We start from the raw sequence: 13,438 nt of genomic DNA, 5'->3' as shown, positions 1-13,438 counted from the left end.
TTTAATGTTTTTTTTTCTTTCTAATAACTCCATGTTTTTTTAATTTCTTGTACCTTCTGCCAATTCTGTGTTTATATGAATCTGTACATAACACTTTCATTGGTTGGTGCTTCAATGTAAACAATACTTGTGAGATTTATGATTAAATTGTTTCATTTTATTTATAGTCAACTTTTGTTTTGACAAAAAATTTGACCATACTATTTTATTTTCATTCATCATTTTTCATTCTATTTTAAGTTTTCTTTGGAAAATATAATCATAATTTGAAATCATTGACAGAACTTTATTTATGTGTATAATCAAAATATGCTTCCAATTAAGTCAATAGAAATAAGAAGATGTAGTATGAGTGCCAATGAGCAGGTCAATGACACAACTCTCCATCACAATGTGTAAAAACTTAAAGCAAACAACTACAGGTACAACCTCCAACACTGAACCTCAGATCGAACAGCAAGCCATAAAGCTTAAAAGGGCCCCAAAATGACTAGTGTAAAACAATTCAATAGGAAAACTAACACTGTCTAATATATATAAAGAACTAGTAAATACAAAAAAGTTGTATGTATGATAAAATACATGTAATACAAAGGGGAGACAAATCGATGTATGAACATAAAATCAATTTTATTGTTTCATACTCCATGTACTCGGGAAAACTAAAGCAGAAACAACTACATCATGTCTAGAATACTAATGTTCTGTGTTTATTTATGTGAACTTGTATATACTTGCTAATAGATCATAGAAGAGTAAGCCTAGATATACATATTGAATATTTCATTTCATTTAACATTGAGGCTTTATCATGCTTTATAGCTCAGTTGATAACTAAAGCATCATTCTTATCTGATGGTTGAGAGTTCAACTCTTTCTGACATTGTCAGAAGGCTATATAAAGTATGTTTTTGGCTATCATTTTCTGTACTTTTGCATTATCTACAAGTACTATTGATTACACTAGATCAATGATCATGGCATTTCATACATGACTAAAGGGAAGTTACTCAAACATAATTATATGTGCTCATATTGAAAAATTTTCTTTTCTATATACATATATATTTTTGTCAAATATTTATTATTATTTTCTATTCCTTTGATATTAGTCACGAGTTATTCTCTTCTTTTTTTTTCATTTGGCTCTTTATTCTCTCATCAGATCAGTGAACACCATCCATTTGCATATTTTTATTAACAAGAATCACTTGGAATAGCATATTACAGTGTAACCCGATTAATCCGACATCTCAGTATTTCAACATTCTGCTTTAACCCACACATTTTCAAAGTCCCAAAATATGCCTATCCTTGCAGTAAAAACCTGAGTATTCCATCACCCTGCTTAATCCGACATTTTTTCTGGTCCCCTATTGTGTCAGATTACACAAGTTACACTGTATTCTCTTTTTGATTATGTTTCAATTTTGTAGAAACACTTCCTTAAAAAGGCATTTTTATAAAAAGGTGACTTTTTAATATATTTTAGGGTTCTACAATGAAGAGCATAAAAGTGAAAATGGTCAGACAGACAAAATGACAGAGTGGCTGCAGACTAAAGTTCTACAGGGTCATGCTTAACTATTCAGATAATTTTCTCTTGAAAAGAATAAATTATAAATATACATGATATAGATGAAAAATATTCAATACCAAAGTAAAATTTGTCTTTCAGTGCTATTTTGATAAGTTAGATAAGAGTTCCTGCATATATACAGCCATCATCTTGTTACATATGATAATAAATTATATATGATAGATCTATGCAACAAGAATTATTTCCTATACACTAATAAAGTAAAATGTGTGTTCACTATTGTTGAAAGTTTAAATAATACTTAATCCTAAATCATTTCCTCTTAATTAATAAAATGTATTTTGTTGCATTCTACGATTTGGCTTATTTTGATGTAACAATTTTATAATGCACTTCCAAATAATTATTAGAGAAAAACAAATGAGTATTTAATAGAAAGGGACGGAAAGGGAATATAGCCCTGATTTCCATTTTACAAGTTTAGAATAAAAAATATTAGTTAAAATAAGTACAATTACCGAACTATTCAAGCACACCTTCCAGGGTGCACCCGACTTCAGCAACTCAGCATGATTTTTTTTTATTCTTAATACTGTTTAGTATTTTTAGTAAATCATAAATAAATGCTAGCACAACATGAACAAACGGGCGTATGACATTTGCGCCGATTTTGAAAATTTTCATTCTTTCATTTGCGCCGATTTCATTTTTTCATTTGCGCCGATTTTATATTTTTTCCTAATTGGATTTACAGGTAAGTTACAGGTAAGTTTATACTTTTATATTGCCTGAGCACAGAGTATAAAGACAAATCAAGTGATATTGCAATTGGTAAATGGGCCCAATGTTTCAGGTTACCATTCCTTTCCCTAAATGAAATCGATGACTGCTTCACGTTTGACATTGTCTGACGCTCCGCTCCTTCTGATGACAAATGTCATACATTCTTAGACAACGTGCAAGTACACATTCCATAACGGTCAACTAATTCGCCAAATATAGAAGATGCGAAATCATAAGAAAGGAATATATTAGATGTGTTGCCTAAACATACTCGGCAAGAACAGATTTATGATTTGAATGTATTCCGATTTTATGGATTTGAATGCTGCACATATATTTTTAATTCGTCATTTAAGTATAAACAAAGTGCTTTTATCTTAGGTTTTTACTTCTTGATTTTAAGCAGGAGACAACAGTTTTATACATGTTATGATTGACAATTCATAACATATGTACAACTGGCTAACGGAAGAGGTCTTTAATGATAAATGAAAATAACATTACTGGGATGGAGAGTTGTCTCATTGGCACTCTTACCACATCTTCTTATATCATTTCACCTGTAATTTACCTGTTATTTACCTGTAAAAAAATTCGGCGCAAATGAAAAAAAAAATCGGCGCAAATGAAAGAAAAAATCGGCGCAAATGAAATGCAGATCGGCGCAAATGCAAAACGCCGGAACAAACATATGAGTAATTATTGTTTAACATGTTCATGATGTTTAAAATGTTAACACAAAAATGTCTTTTAGGCCAACTAAAATTAATTAGTAGATTTTCATCCAAATTTTTGAAAAAAATGGGGCGGGTGGGAGGATTTTATTTTTAAAATTTTATTTCATATGAAACCCTCGTCACGAGTTCTCCATACCGCAGGGTATATGCTAGTGGAAAACAAGCTTGTATAATTTATATACATGCCGTAAAAGGAATCCTACACTATTTTTTAAACTCTTAAATAAAAATCCCTGATTGGCAACCACTGTTATACATGTAATTGCCGCTTTAGAAACCTATTTATAGTATTCATCAAAAAGAAGAAAAATGCCCCCTTCAGTTGGACTATACCTACACCAAATTTATTTTGCTTTCTAAGCAATGGTTTTTAGTCCCCATAAAATCAATAAAAAGTATTGGTACAATTGTATGCAACACAAGTATTATGAGTACAGAATAAAATGTAAACTCAGTATTGAACATAACCGAAAAGCAGTTTAATGACTAAATTGAGGGTATAGGGATAGTTACAAAGGGTGTTTGCTGTTTGTCAACAAAAACAACAGCCATGGGTAAATATAAGGGCCTGTTATAATTAAAATGTGTGTTTGTCGACTTTTTTTTCTCAATATACGGTCATAAATCAAACAAGTTCGTGCTTGTGTCAATTTCTTTAATCCAGTCATGTTTTTTGTACCAATTTGTTCTACGATTCTTGCGTTTTGGATATCATTCACAGTCCAAATTTCCTGACACAAAGTCATTGTATAAATAAAGAAAAAACACAGTTTTCGATTCACTTGTGACTACTGCAAATTGCGTTCAAGGACAAGGCGTTTTACTCGTAAATTGAATATTTCACGCCCTTCTCGTTATCAATCTCTATTCTCGGTAGATGATGTTGTCATTATAGAGCAGCAGAATATGTCGACTTAATCATTTTTGTTAGATTACTCGAAGAAATACAAAAACGAAATTTGAAACAGGAAGTTTTGAATGAAACGAAATTATCGATGGTTCCCGGTAACGGACATGAACAAAATCCGGAAATCGTTTTTTTGTTAAATAAAAAAAATCGGGGCGGGACGATTTCAGAGGGGCGGGCGGGGATGAAAATCTAGCAATTAATTTTAATTGGCCTTATATAAAGATCTATAAACATCTGTGGAAATTCTGTCAAATATTGGCTTGATTTGAAACAAAATTACCAATTACTACAACCTTTATTGCAGTGAAAACCTTTCATAAGTTGCTTAACATTTCATCAAACTTTCAAATTTATGATTTTATAAATAAATATCATAAGTTATGGTCGTTCCATACTGGGCCTGAGACTGGGAACAGTATATTCCTGTTTCCTTAATATGAGATCAAGCTGCATATCTGAAGAACTAGCAGCATTGTTTGTCTAAGACTAAGATGATGTTTAAATTCTTTCCTAAGCTATATATATATAATGTTTATAAATTCCCATCTACCATGTCTACCAAGTCAAATAATATATAATGTTTATAAATTCCCATCTACCATGTCTACCATGGTATTCTATTCTATTCTATTCTAGAATAGAATAGAATAGAATACCAAGTCAAATATCACATTTCATTTCTATACTAGTTTACCTTAACTTTTGTCTTTTTATTTCTGACATCACCGTTCGAATCTTGTGTGTTATCTTGTTGTGTGGGCAGTTCGGATGATTCTTCCGAAGGCGACTCCATAATACCCCAAGGACAAATTCCAAAAATCGTAATTTTTCTTCAAAAACAACCTTGACTGGTAATGGTTGTTATCGTGCTGAGAAAGAAGCATGACCTCTTGGCAGGATACCAGTGTACGTCAACATTTTCGTTGACAAAGTTTGGCGCCAAATTGAAATAAATCACGGTACCGAAAACTACAATTAGACACGCAACTTACTACAACGATCCAGCCAATTCCCCCAGCATATTTTTTCCAACAAGCAAGTAAATAAGTAAGTAAAACTTTATTTGGATTCGGCATATTGACAAACAGTAAAAACATAAGCTCTAATGAGCTTTTCACCGAATATTAAAACATATGCAATAACAAATAAATCAAGGCATCACGGCAGCATGCAACTGAAAATAAATAATAAAAAGCAGCACCAAAAATGAACTCTAATCAATAGCATATATATGTATCTTGCGAAATACCAAAACATATATATGAAGCACAAATTTTTTTTTAATTTGCAGTTTAAAAATTATTTATTAGATAATTTATGATTTATAAAGTAAAAAATATCAAATCTTTCAAATTTAAAAAAAAAATTCAGTTGCAATGCAAGCTGTTAATGCAGCATAAAAAGCATAAATATTGTAACACAAAATTATCTACAGGCAGAGAAAAAACATTCTGTTCAACTCCAGGACAAGCCTGAGACTTTTAAAATGTGAGAAGCTGTTAACAGTCCTGAAATGGTCTGGTATGCTATTCCATAAAGAAGCAGCTAGCAGCAAAACTAAAAGATTTTTTTCCATAGGAGGTAGTTCTTACCTGTGGTATTTCCAAAATACTACTGTATCTAAAAGAATATTTAGTGTGTTTAATTTGGAGTAAATTTTGTAAACATACAGGAGCCAAATTATTTTAAATTTTACAAGTCTCAAGTGGTATTGTCCTGATGCGTCTTACTTGTAGGGTTGGGACCTTTGCGTTCTCAAGAAGAGTTTCAGAGGATGATAAGTAATCGTATTATACAAATCTTAATGCTCTCTCTTGTATTTTTTCAAGTTTTTTAGAAATTTTCTCTGTACAAAAATGCCAAGCCAAAGTTTATTGGGAACATAAAAAATTCCCCGAATCCTATGCCTGAATTTTTGGGACGAAGATTGAAACATCACATTATGCATGAGAAGGTCATACAATCATGTATATGCTCTTCACAGGGACTCCTCAGTTAGCGTGAGATTAAAGTTTTGAATATCAATGTTTTTAAAAAAAATTAATCTGTTTTCGTATTTCCTGTCTATTTGTAATAATTGTAGAAATATGCCGAGGTCAATTACTATCGACCATTCGTTATCAGTATACTGAACAAAAATCCTATTTTCCAGTAGAGTGGGGTGCTCATTTTCGCCACATCTTTCCATGTTTTCTACAGTTTATGTTCAGGTCTAAATGTTTTTGAAGTATACTGATATTTCTATATGAAGATAACTTCAAATGCAAAATATACTTAAGCTTGAAAACCGGTTTGTTTTAAGAAAATCATCTGAAAAGTTAGATTAAAGGGTGTTTGAAATTTCCGGATGTTTAGTCAATGGGGGACACATATTCGCCGTTTTTACACATCTATTTTCAACCAAATAACCACAGCTTTTAACAATTTTTATCAAATCAATTGCATTATAGATGAATAGCAGACATTTCAAAGGTATAAATAAATTCAAAATTAGGGCATTCAGTCAAATATTTACTTCGAAATATTCAGGAAATTGTCCGAAAATCGTTGTCCGTTTTTCGGTCATTTTCGGTAGGAGCCGCAATTTTGTCTCAGCTTAAAAAAATATTATATTTGTTATAAAAATATAATTTACGGGTACATTTCTTCCATTTCAGCCATCCTTTGAAGTTTTTACACCTCAAAATCCTTAAACGGCGAAATTGTGTCCCCGGCGAAGATGAGCAGTTCAGTTCAGTTTCTTGTATGTTCCTCCATTTATTGTGGAGCACTACCCAAAGGGTATAGTTTTAGCAACTATGTACACCTTAAAACATAAGGAAACAAATAATTATATACAGATGACTGAATTTGGTTATAATAATCACTAAATGATAAATATCATAATTAATTCCTAGGATTGTCATCATAAAGTTTTAAAAGATATATAATAATTCATATGTGCTGGGTTGTAAGAAAATGTTAGAGACAACTGCATATATTACAAATAAGAATTGAAATGGTCTCAAATTAAAATTACTTATAATTATTAGTTAAGAGTGCTATAAATACATCGGGAACTATAATGAAAATTATATTTTATAAGACTTATGTAGAATGGTTGGGGTTTGGAAAAATTTAAGCTAATATATATACATAAATTTTCTTCACAGTTTAATATGTTGTTTGAGCACCCCACTCTATACGGATATGGGTAGTAAACTGCATACTGGTGGAAAACAAAGAAAGTATATGTCAACGTTAAAATCGTTAATAATGTAATACAAATAGACTACAGGAAATACGAAAAAAAGATTTGAAAGACATTGCTATTGATAGATATACTGTTCCCAGCTGTGATATAATCAGAGAAAATAATGTCTGTAAAGTATATGGTTAGGGCGGATGCAGATGCAGATCAATATACTTCAGTTGTCATAAAAAAAATCTGATGCATAACTAAAATAAAATGGAAAATGGAAATGGGGAATCACGTGTCAAACAGACACAACCCGACCAAAGAACAGACCACACTGCATACATTTTTGTTAAGGAGACAACTGAAGTCCGCCTCCTGGTGCTAGATTTTCTCGCTTTGTTGAAGACAAATTGGTCACCGGGCCTTCTACTGTTTTTTACTCTTTGGTAGGTTTGTTGTCTCTTTGACACATTCCCCATTTCCATTCTCAAGTTTTTAAACAAAATTTGAAGAAGAAATACCACATGACTTGCGGATAGGCAACATGTAAAAATGTTCAAGTCTATTTGATTTGATCTGGCCGAGTTTGGAAACTACGACCTCCCTCATTGTAGGCGATCGCAGCACCAAGAGGCCACAGCTGTAGATTACAATTTAGAGTAATTCATATAACAAAACAAAAGTACGACTGCATGTTTAATTCAAATTGAATTAGAAGATTATAAATAAGTCCGGCAGTGTAAAAAAGATGAATACAGAAAGTTTCTTTTTTATTAAATGCATGCTGCAATCACCAACTTGACCAAAGGCTTACTGTACAGGATATGTTGTTTGCTGAAATGTTTAGATACAAACAATATTTCTCATCGTGATTCCGGCAGAAAGAAAAACAATATGTATACCTATTTGAAACTTGACAACGAAGACGATGAATACCAATTAAATTTCATCGTAATTGCAACTGATCATTTGCCGTGAATTTTTGAGAATAAATTAAATTACTTTTCAAAACATGATGGTATTCATAAATCGATCATTTAACCTATTGTTTTTTCTTATGGGTTTACACTGAAACACTTGAAGATTTGGTAAGGTTTGCTTTATTAAAGTTGGTTATCGTCATTATATTTAACACATTATTAGAAAATGAATGTCATCAGGCTCTACCTCGGTCAAGATAAACTGCTAACAAGGAATAAGAATCGAGAAAAGATACCATGGGAGGATCGAATCAAAAGCAATTGATGTGAGAATAAACTTTTGTAAAAATAAAATGCAAAAATATAAAAACAATTGTTCACAAAACACTACTTTAAAATAAATTCTTAACACCACAAACATATGACTATATGAACGGTTGTGATCTCAGGTACTGTGGATTGGTAGCAATTGCTGTTCATTTAGTGAAAAAGATACCAGAGGGACAGTCAAACTCAAAGATCGAAAATAAACTGACAATACCATGGCTAAAAATGAAAAGACAAACAGACAAATAATAGTACACATGACACAACATAGAAAACTAAAGACTAAGCAACACGAACCCCACCAAAAACCGGGGCTGACAACCGTCGTGTTGCCAATAACAAGGTGTCATTTGTAAAAAACGCAACCCTTCTGTACATGTTGCAACACTATCATTTTTGGTTTAAAGATATTTACCGAGTATCATTCAATTAACAACAAAAACAAATCATGGTGGCGCCTATTTTATTCCAGGAAAATTAAGGGAAAACTGCAACCTATAAACTAAATAGTAAATACCAATAAGATCCATTGTTTTAGCATGCAGCGTTATATATTGCCAGCAATACAATACTATGTCAATGAAAGTATCTTCTATAATAATGTACATATATTTGGGTGTTCAAGGGATATTGCTGTAAACTCTCGATAAGAAAATTATAATATGTTTCCGTCTTAATTATGTAAAAAAAAAGATGTGGTATGATTGCCAATGAGACAACTTTTCACAATAGACACAGAAATTAACAACTGTATGTCACAGAGAAAAGTAACAGATTCATTTTTGTACAAAATGATGAACGAAAAACAAATTTAAATATGTAGCAATCACTGATTTCCAGGCTTCTGACTAGGGACAGGTACATATACAGAATGAGGCGGGGTTCACCATATAAGCGTGCGCCCAACACTCACCTAACCCGGGACTGCGGTATAACAGGACAACATAAAAACAACCTATAAAAATCAGTTGAAAAGGGCTTAACTTATCAGATGGATACAAATAAACAAAAACACAGAGTGGTCGTGGACAAGACAGATCTGAGAGTACTGTAATTAACCGGCTACTGATTTGAAGTTGATAACTGGAGCTGCAATCCACAACCGGTTGCAGATGTTGGCGATGCCAACATTAGATAATGACTAGGATCTAGTCACTTGAATTAGAATACTCGCTTTAACTCCACTTGTAGAATTAAATACAAGTCCTATGCAGTAGTTAACAATTTAACGATTCAGGATGGAATACATGTAGTTTTACAAAATGTTACAAATTGATGTACTTTTACACATTGTATAAATTGATAAATATTGATACACATTGATGAAATGAACAGATTGAGCAGATGTTGTCAGTACGAATGTCGGACTCTCACTGAAGTTAGAACTTCAAAAAACATATTTAAATCAAGATTTTACACGGTTACAATTTCATAATAGAAACGAGATTACTGAATGACAATGAAATAATACGATAAGAGTATCAAAAGAATATAACAAATATCTGTCGTTTGAGCTTTAGACTAAATAGCGCCGTGATTGAAATGACTAAAGGATTAATTAATCTTTACGTAAAAAAACATAAGAACTATGTAAAGCTGTGCCTTTATCTATTATTTACAAAAAGAATTATCTTGAAACAAATTTCTGACTTTGTGAAAATATTCTTGACACTAAATTATCCCTGTCACAGTACCTACAATCATTGACAGTTAGTTCAAGGCCAACAACAATTAATAAAGAAAATCATGCACCTAAGACTAAATAATCAACCAGTACGTACACAACCAACATCCAATGGATTTAGTGCATGTAAAGATGTCATAAAAATTCAGATAAAGAAGTTAAGTGCTCAAACCAACCTTATATAGCCAATTTCTATAGAACCCAGTGTATAATGTAGTCTGTTCTATTCCTTGCTTAAATTTGAAAGGGAAACATCATCGATATGGTAAAAAAGTTTTTTAAAATTGTACAGGAAAAGACATCATCTATAAAGAGAAATGTTTTCTTGAAAAGATCTTGTATGCAGCGAACTTTCTGTTCTGTTCGAACCAGAGTATTTTTTAAAAATGCAAAAGGATTTCTTGAAATATTTCAGGACCTCGATAATTCGATTTTAGAAGGTCATAAATGATTCATGAATTCGAATTATGGAGGTTCTGCAATTTGTTCATGAATTCTTTAATACACCAATTCAAGTTGACTTAATCAAATTAATTAAAGTACAACAAAGTTTAAAACAAAGCAGGGTTTAAAAAATATCTAAATAAGACAAACAACATGATTTTAAAACATCAGCAAATGTGTACACACAAAAAATACCCAAGCAGTCCGACACTGTTCTTAAGTCAGTATAATATGTGTAATATCAATCATATTATATACTATGTGTGGTGTGCCGTTTGATTTTAGAGCCGTTTTAACTATGCTTAATTGTAGAGTAAGACTTCGATTGGCTTGCTTGATTTGTTTTTATAAATGTTTTCTCATGTTTTGTAAGTAAGATTGACATGCATCTGGATACTAAATAGGCGGAGCTAAACCTGTATTATATAAAGTACATTATAGATATATTCCTTACCTCCAGGATAATATCCAATAAAGTTTAAGTATAATGAAAGGTTTAACTCCATACTATATCTGTTGCACAGTCTTTTAGTATTCTGTTTGGTATACCGTAGTCTCAAGGCTTTCAATGAACTCAAATCTTGGAGTAGTATTTCAAAACCATGCATTAGTATAGTTATTATAGACGTTCATGTATGGATTCATTGATGTATTTTGTTGTTTAAGGTATTGATATCAGTGATTTGTCAATTGTGCATACGGATAAAATTGTTGATGAAAAAAATTTCAGCCTTCCGTTTGTTATCACTGACCAGCTTCAGTTTTAGTTATGCTTCAATTTGGCATGGTTAGATGTGTATTATAGTGTAGTGCTTTGCATGTATTTCAATGCGCCTGTGCTGTTTCTATGCATCTGAACTATTAATTGCTGCTTATATATCAGGCTTATCTGCATCTCTTGCATGTTCTGTGTTTAAATGTTCTGTATGTGTTATTTATATATTCGATTACTTGAAAGCTTTCAAGAGCTTGAAGTTCCAGGGGCGTAGCTAAAATGGAAGGATGTGCAAGCAACTACTGCCTGGCGAAGCGAGGCGAACATTTTTTGGGATCCTTTTATGCAGAATAATGGGGTTTTTTTTCTCGATTTTCGCTCAAAGGACGGTAAAAAGAGGATCTACATGTATATATATATATAGATAGGACTTATAAAAAAAATATGAATGTAAAACTATTAATAAATCTTCTGAATTGAGTAATACATAAACAACACATATTTGTGATACAGAATTTACTCAAAATTGTCCAGAAATCTGCTCTTCGGGTCTAGACTGAAACAAACTTCTCTATTACTTTGTAAATATTCACACTGAAATCCCGATGAATATGCAGTAATATGCTAGTTACTGTCATTGTTCATTGTTGATCATACATTTGTTTTCAACATACGTAGTATACTGACAGATCTCCATGGCAGCACTCGCGAGATGTCATAAACCAGCGTACGTGTTCGGCATCGAGCGACCTCCCAATTGAATTCGTCAAAATTACATGTCAGGTCAGTTTCGTATGTCTCAGACAATGTTGAGATTTGTTCGTTTGTTATATTTCCTGCAACACGATGAAACAGATACAGCGGAAAGAAGCGATTTTCTGATAATACTAGACTCGACTCCACTCTCAAGTTTTAACATAGGGTCTATATGAACGCAATAATTAATGGGATTTTCCAATACTGTTTATAGGCGTGTTTGCAGGGTGATTGGCTCCGGTAATCTGTCGACCACATCGCCTCATTTCAAACTGATGAAGCGTACACTGTAAAATGTGCTCCAAACTACATGTCTTAGACTGAGTATTACAAATTAAAATCGTGTAAAGATACAAGTTACTGCCCGATTTTGTCATAATCTCAACTGATGAAGCGTACACTGTAAAATGTGCTCCAAACTACATGTCTTAGACTGAGTATTACAAATTAAAATCGTGTAAAGATACAAGTTACTGCCCGATTTTGTCATAATCTCCAATAAAACTTTTATTTTGAAACCAAATGCCGCTATTTGATATTAATTTATTTCATTAATTAAAAAAAGTGACAACATAGGTGTTTCCTTTAACATTCAATTTATAAATTTTTAGTTTGCCTATTTTTTTTTTTTTTTTGCATGCCTAATCGATGTGCACGCAACTGCGTGTTAGCGTATAGGGAGCTACGCGCCTGGGCTTCAGTTTGTATCGTTATATGTGAAAAGAATCAAACTAAAATTCTCGAAACGTATTGATCGTATCTTCTGTTTGTTTAAAAAGATGATACTCCCGTGAATCTCATTTGTTTTCCAAGATTTTATATACTTAATTTCAGAGTCGCTTGGTGTTTGTTTCGAGGCCTTTCATGGTGTAAGAGTATTGTGCTTTCCTGACGTGCCATTTTTTTTCACTGTCTGTAATTTGTTCACTTTTAATAGATATATATATAGGAAGATGTGGTGTGAGTGCCAATGAGACAACTCTCCACCCAAAGAACAATTTATAAAAGTAAACCATTATAGTTCAATGTACGGCCTTCAACACGGAGCCTTGGCTCACATCAAACAATAAGCTATAAAGGGCCCCAAAATTACTAGTGTAAAACCATTCAAACGGGAAAACCAACGGTCTAATCTATATAAAAAACGAGAAACGAGAAACGAGAAACACGCATAAATTACATAAACAAACGACAACTACTGTACATCAGATTCCTGACTTAGGACAGTTCGTTTAGCCAAGGATTTGCTTAGTAAGACTTACTTTTCAAATCCTTGGGTTAGCCTGGTGTGTCTGTATTTCTTTTTGACCATATTCCTTACTTTATGGTTTATCTCGGGTAACTTGTTCTTGGAGCGAATTCAGTCCTTAGATGTAATCTGTTTCAGTTTGTCCATACTTCAAAACAGATCTGTCTTGAAAGTGTCACTCATTTTGTACATTTA

General features: G+C 32.3%; 1 protein-coding gene across 4 annotated transcripts in view; it reads right to left on the bottom strand.

Moving 5' to 3' along the window:
• The window catches only part of LOC139523176 (H(+)/Cl(-) exchange transporter 7-like), a 56,041-nt gene extending 51,130 nt beyond the window's left edge, over positions 1-4,911 (bottom strand). For 2 of the 4 annotated variants that reach the window (XM_071316983.1, XM_071316984.1), the window contains exon 1: positions 4,665-4,911. In XM_071316983.1, coding sequence (XP_071173084.1) covers positions 4,665-4,763 — 99 coding nt within the window. In that variant the 5' untranslated portion in view covers positions 4,764-4,911. The remainder of the gene's footprint in view (positions 1-4,664) is intronic. The other 2 variants (XM_071316986.1, XM_071316985.1) reach the window with 2 other exon arrangements.
• Positions 4,912-13,438: the final 8,527 nt, after the last annotated feature.

Source organism: Mytilus edulis, chromosome 5 (assembly GCF_963676685.1).
Source record: "Mytilus edulis chromosome 5, xbMytEdul2.2, whole genome shotgun sequence".
Classification (NCBI taxonomy): Eukaryota; Metazoa; Mollusca; class Bivalvia; order Mytilida; family Mytilidae; genus Mytilus; species Mytilus edulis.
The sequence above is the reverse complement of the archived record's forward strand: the minus strand, read 5'-3'. Positions and strand labels throughout refer to the sequence as shown.